The sequence below is a fragment of the Doryrhamphus excisus genome, linkage group LG21, assembly GCF_037039965.1.
Source record: "Doryrhamphus excisus strain RoL-2023G ecotype Guam linkage group LG21, RoL_Dexc_Guam_v1.1, whole genome shotgun sequence".
In the NCBI taxonomy this organism is placed as follows: domain Eukaryota; kingdom Metazoa; phylum Chordata; class Actinopteri; order Syngnathiformes; family Syngnathidae; genus Doryrhamphus; species Doryrhamphus excisus.
In genome coordinates this window covers 4,086,801-4,093,311 of record NC_136377.1, presented here as the reverse complement: position 1 = coordinate 4,093,311, position 6,511 = coordinate 4,086,801, and the positions used below count along the sequence as shown (strand labels likewise).

General features: G+C 41.5%; 1 protein-coding gene across 1 annotated transcript; it reads left to right on the top strand.

Moving 5' to 3' along the window:
• Positions 1-224: 224 nt before the first annotated feature.
• On the top strand, positions 225-2,773 carry msx2b (muscle segment homeobox 2b). Its single transcript, XM_058086808.2, has 2 exons — positions 225-663; positions 1,293-2,773. The coding sequence occupies exons 1-2, from the start codon at positions 372-374 to the stop codon at positions 1,736-1,738; spliced, it is 738 nt and encodes a 245-aa protein (XP_057942791.2). The 5' UTR covers positions 225-371; the 3' UTR covers positions 1,739-2,773.
• The last annotated feature ends 3,738 nt before the right edge of the window (positions 2,774-6,511 follow it).

Genomic DNA, 6,511 nt, shown 5'->3' with positions numbered 1-6,511 from the left:
AAACATGCTCGTAAATGAGAAATCCGGAATGGGAAAAACACTTTTCCACACCACTGTTGTGTTACAGTATGGCTTAAAAACGCTATAATCTTTTTTTTTTTTTTTAAACAACCCTTTTTAATGTTGCTCCGCTCCCCAGGACCCAACGACTGCAACTTCCGGCTTTCCTTTCACCCTGAAGGCATCGCCACACACATCCTGGAGAACGGTGATTGGCTGAAAGAAGAGTATTGGTATCACGTGACGTATATACAAATGTCTCAACACGCGACTTGACAGCATCAATACAACACAACACGGTAGAGCTACGTAGTCACACAACTGTGCTGTGCTCTGCGCCTTTTTTCCCGGACTAGTACCGGCCTTCGGAGATGTCTTCTCGGGAGACCACGAAGGATTTGGGCTCCAGTTCGTCCGAGGAGGAAAGCGGCTCCCCTCCGGTGACGCAGCGACATCATCCGTTCAGCGTGGAGGCGATCATGTCCGGAAGGAAGACGGTGGTCCGCCGCGACGGAGAAGTCGGCTCGGTGGTGGTGTCACACTCGGGATTTAGTTCGGTTTACGGTCGGAAGAGCTTCCTGACTGCGCCGTCGTCGCCGGTCAAGTCGGAAACATCCGAGACGGAGGAGTGGGTCACCGGCAACATGCCCTCCCCTCAACCCCGTAAGCCCTAAACGCCTCATGATCGTTTTCAGCATATTTTGCCATTTTTGCATTGTACTAATAGCATTTAAAGCCACAATGCACATTTTATTCATTTATATTAATGTAAATCATTCGTCGTTTATAATAATAATGTTCACTTATCGACATCATTAGAAATATCTATTGTTTTTATTGATTTATAGCTGTTAATCCAACACTTATAACATATATAATTAATTATTATTTGTTGTGTTACATTTACACATTATATTGTCTGCCCTTAATTGTCATAGCTGAATAAAGCATTAAAAATGTAAAAAACTGTTCTATAACGCAGCACACTTTAACCACCACAATAATTAATCTTGTTAAAAGAATACTTATATGCAATGTCGATTGTGAGCATTATTAATATTATTATTATTAAAGGAAATCAATTTGGCTACAGGTCTCTGGTGACTATGAAGGAGTACTTTGTGTTTTTCTTTGACGTACAAGGAGCTAGCACAACAATTTAACACAAGAAATAGAACAGAACCCGGACTCTCTAGGGTGATTTATGGGGAGCAGGGTCCGTAACTTCTGTTTTGTCGCTGTATAAATAAACTTTGTAAGATCCCCTACTCAGATGTTGTTTGATGTCTCAGGTCGCGTCAGTCCCGCCTGCCAGCTGAGGAAACACAAGACCAACCGAAAGCCCCGCACTCCCTTCACCACGTCCCAGCTCCTGGCCTTGGAGAGAAAGTTCCATCAGAAGCAGTACCTGTCCATCGCCGAGCGGGCCGAGTTCTCCTCCGCCCTGACCCTCACAGAGACCCAGGTGAAGATCTGGTTCCAGAACCGCCGAGCGAAAGCCAAGAGGCTCCAGGAGGCCGAGCTGGAGAAACTGAAGATGGCTGCTGACGCCAAGACGGCGGCGGCGGCGGCGGCGACCGCCGGAGCACTCATGCAACCGAGTCTACGGTTGCCGCTGACGCTTGGCGCCATGTACGGACAGTCGTTCTCTGCCTACCACCACAGACCCATGATGCCTTTTGCACCTTTAGGACTATACGCTACTCCTCTGGGCTTTGGCATGTACCATTTGTCATAGAAACGGGATTATCACTGACTTGGAGTCTCTAACTCGATGCTTCCGTGAGGATGCTCAAATGAGACATTCAGGATGCTGGTCTGACTTGTTTATAGCTGCACAAGAGGATGTTTCTATATCCACATGCTGAGGATTATAAAACTTCTTTCTATTCTCATGTTTACTTCTGCAAATAATGCAACTGGGCACTTAAAATGCCAAAAAATGCCTTATGTCCTTAAGAGCCTTAATATAAAGCAGGGTTCCCTAACCTTTTTTTTTAGCTCAAATTACAAATGTCATCCCTCCTCAGGGAGCCACATACATCATGCATTGCCGTAATATTGACAAATAGTGCATTTGTCAATATTTATGTAGTTTTTTTTTGTAATTTTGGAAATCCCTGACATAAAGAGTAGTATTATCGAAGTGTGAATGTTTCAGTAATACTGTGTTCACCCGAATATAAGACTGTCATTTTCTCTGGCAAAAAGTCTAAAAAAAAGACATGAGATGAACTCCACTACAGATTTATACATGTAGACCCATAAGTGGTGCGAATTGACTTCTCTGCAAGCAAATCAGAGCTTTTCTTCCAGTCACACACACACACACACACCAGGCCAGATGCAAAGACCCACCGCGATAAAGTGTCTCAAAAGTTAGCAAACCACCAAGGAGGAATCATGATGCCAGATTGTCAACATTTTTTCAAATTTTATCGTATATTCATATTCATATTCATATCGGTACGGTACTGTTCTACCCATGATTCAACCCAATCAAAGCTTTATATGACCAGTAATCCTAACAATTAACCTATTTATTATCTGTCAAATACGACTAGCGGGAAGTGCCTTTCTATGATATATTTATGATTATTTGTGAGAATACAGTGCAAAGGTCCAAAGTTCCAGTTCTTGAGCGTCCCTCTGTGCTATGCTGTTTATACTGTATGTATATATTCCACATGAGATTATTTTTCCCCTCAAATATTTTATTCAAATAATTGAAATAAAGCCCAACTGACTTTCTCTCTTCACAAATTAGATTTCTTGACTGTGTGTGACACAAGACACAACAGCTTCTGTGTGTTAGAATCCCGTCTACATTGGTTTATTTCACAGAAATATTTGTCAAACTAATTGTTTCCTGGCTGCACGGCGGTCGAGTGGTTAGCGCGCGGGCTTCGAAGCTAGGAGACCCGAGTTCAATTCCAACCTCGGCAATGTCTTGTGTGGAGTTTGCATGTTCTCCCACATTCCGAAAACATGCTAGGTTAATTAGCGACTCCAAATTGTCCAAAGGTATGAAAGTGAGTGTGAATGGTTGTTTGTCTATATGTGCCCTGTGATTGGCTGGTGTTCCCCCCGTGCATGCGTGGGTTTTCTCCGGGTACTCCGGTTTCCTCCAACATTCCAAAAACATGCTAGGTTAATTGGCGACTCCAAATTAGTCCATATAGGTATGAATGTGAGTGTGAATGGTTGTTTGTCTATATGTGCCCTGTGATTGGCTGGTGTTCCCCCCGTGCATGCGTGGGTTTTCTCCGGGTACTCCGGTTTCCTCCAACATCCCAAAAACATGCTAGGTTAATTAGCGACTCCAAATTGTCCATAGGTATGAATGTGAGTGTGAATGGTTGTTTGTCTATATGTGCCCTGTGATTGGCTGGTGACCAGTCCAGGGTGTACCCTGCCTCTAGTCTGAAGACGACACTCGTGAGGATAAGCGGTAGAAAATGAATGAATGAATAATTCCTTCCTGTTGAACTGGTTCAACTTTAATCTTTCTATTTATACCTGGAACAGGTTCACCGCAATAGCAAATCTAAATAAGCAGCTCTCTCATTATATACAGACGCCGTGTAATGAGGTGGCAGTTATTATTAATAACTAGCATTAGAAACAAGCATTAATTATAGTGTATAACACTGTCTGTGTCTGGCTTATTTAGAGCTTTTCTGTTGGTGTCTGTTTCTATCTATCGTTGATAACCGGCAGGAGGTTTAATAGATTTTTCAAAAAAGCATGTATTCATTTGCCACTTCTCATCAGTGTCATGTGTTTTCCTGTGTTGTTAAACATATCATTAATGACTCCGGTTTAACTGGCCCCTTTGGGCCTGCAGGATGAGGTTGTGTGTGTGTGTGTGTGTGTGTGTGTGCGTAGGTGTGTTGGCGTGTGTATATTTTGCGGTCGCCGTGAAAGAGGAATACAACTTTCGTTTGACTTTGATGCAACAAGGAAAACATTGAACCGTTTACAGGCCGCAGCATATTTATGAGCCCCCACCACCACCACCACCACCACCACCAAAAAACCCTTTTTTGTTAAATTCCCGCAAGACCCAGAGGCCGGGTCTACTCCATCAGCAACATAATAAAGCACAGATTGGCACGAGTGACTCATGATCGTGTTACATTTTGTCCGTTTCTAGATGGTTGTCAGAGGCGGAACGTTCACTGGGTTATTTAGGGTCATATTTTAATAGTCGGGTCTCACTCGGGCGATTTCTCAAATGATACTCAAAGTTTAGTCCGAGATGTCTTATAATTTCAATACATTTAAAGTATGCCCCTTCTGTATGAATAGAAAATAGTCATATAAAAAAAAATACGATCTATAACAGGGGTCTCAAACATGCGGCCCGCGGGCCAAATGTGGCCCACAGGACACTAGTTTGAGGCCCCCGCCTTGATATAAAAGTTTAATGTTAGTGCGGCCCGCGCAAGTTTGATATGGATGCTGTATGGTATCATGTACCCAGAAAAAATTATTACGTTTGATTCATGTTCATGTTAAAGGTTAAATAACTGTTAATAGTTATCCTCCCTATCCATGTGGAAGTGGTACGTTTTTGGCTATTTAAGTTTAAAGGAAATAACTTGAAGGCTACCGTTTAGGTCGCTAGCTCTCTAGTTTGCGAGTTAGCATGTGTCTCAAGACCCTGCAGTTGCGCAATATGTTGTAAATAAAAAGAGTATAAATGTGACTATAGTCGTGTTTTGTCATGTCTACAGGGCTCTAATAATGCTTTGTTCATTTTAATCTGAAAAAAATAATTTGTCTACCCACCAACTATATGTGGTTTCTTAAGTTTTTATTATTTCCTGTTTTATTATTATTATTATTATATTTATTTATTTATTACTGATTGATTGATTTTCTTTATTCTTGATTTGTTTATTTATTTTTCATCTTATTTTGTGTAGAAAAATAAAAAGTAAGATATTTGAGAACAGTGGAATGTTTTATCAGAGCTTTTCTTGTAGAAAATTGGAAACAAAGCGACGTTTTAAAATTTTTTTTGTTTTTAATAAATGCGTTTTTTGGGGTTTTTTTTGGAAAACCTGATGCGGCCCAGTCTCACCCAGAACCGAGCTCCAGTGGCCCCCAAGTAAATTGAGTTTGAGACCCCTTATCTATAAACAATAACACAAATTCAGTAATATTTCACATGTTTGAATGGTGCAAAAATAAAATAAAAATCTCTGGCATGAAATAACGACAGTAATAATGTCTCCTCTGTACTAGAAATTTGTAACGTAACACAAAATGGAGTAAACTGTAACAAAAATATCTCTCACAAACCTTTCAGTTTAATGATATGAATAATAAAGATATGACTTCACTATGCAAAAAATAAACCATGGAAGGCAGAACACCGAAAACTCAGCACGGTCTGGACTAAGCTATGAAAATAGGACAAGTCCTGGGAAAACAGGACGTTTGGTCACGTTATCAAATTGTTTGTGCTATTAACTGGGCCTCAGATGTTCATTATCCCTGCATGTGGTTAAACTGCTTCAAAAACACAAACACTGAAGTGCACTTCCCCACGCCTATTGTCTCCCTCTAGCGGCTATCTACTGTATGGCATCATGGGAGGACAAGCTGCCTCTTTACAGATGCATTTACTTAGCTTATGGAAATTCCATCAATGTAAACCCACCAGCCGCATTCTTAGGTACGGCTGAGGCAAAAGGTCTCCAACTCGTGGCCTACGGGCATATTTTGTGGACCCCAACTTGACATCAAATTTAGCGTTAGGGCAGCCCACACACATTGGGCATTTTATATTAATATTGTACATATATTGTGTGTGTATATATATATATATAAGGCCCTTTTTTGTATCCCTCACGCCTCCGAGTGTCTGCAAATTGAGAGTACCACAAGTGTTCTCCCCTTTCTTTCCCCCTACTCTATCTACTGTTTTTGTTTTGCAGAGCAGCTGAGAAAGCTGAGGAAGCTGTGTTGCTGTGTGGGTTCAAATCCACAGCACATGATAAAAGAAGTTTTGGAGAAGCGTCTTGACCCTGGCAGATACTACAAGACAGTGGAGGGGCCGAGTCTCGGAATAATAATGAGCAGGGTATCCATCAAGGAGAATGAACATGACGGAAATTGTTACTATTTGCCAATCAGGTCGTTATTACTAATTCTATTGTGTGGTAAGTTGTTTATATTAATAATATATGTACATTATAGATAAGGTAATATGTAATATTAAAGTATAAAATGTACAGTACAATGTACTTCTGGGAACTGTATGAGTTGCTGCGTGACACCGTACTGTTTTGAACTTGTTTTCCCCCCCTTTTTGACTTTCTGATCCCTCACGGAAAAGCTGTGTGATCTTTGTGATACATTCCACTCATAGCAGTTATTGAAGACAGGAACTACCGAGGATGAACACACGAGCCAGAATAAAAGAGCCCATATCATACCGGTGGATCGGGCATCTGGTCCAGGGAGGTGTTCGGGAGCCTGGGAGCGCCTCAGGAGCTGC

Coding starts and splice junctions, on each gene's coding strand:
- msx2b (XM_058086808.2), top strand. CDS start 372: ATGTCTTCTCGGGAGACCACGAAGGATTTGGGCTCCAGTTCGTCCGAG. Junction 664..1,292: donor CATGCCCTCCCCTCAACCCC/GTAAGCCCTAAA, acceptor TTGATGTCTCAG/GTCGCGTCAGTCCCGCCTGC.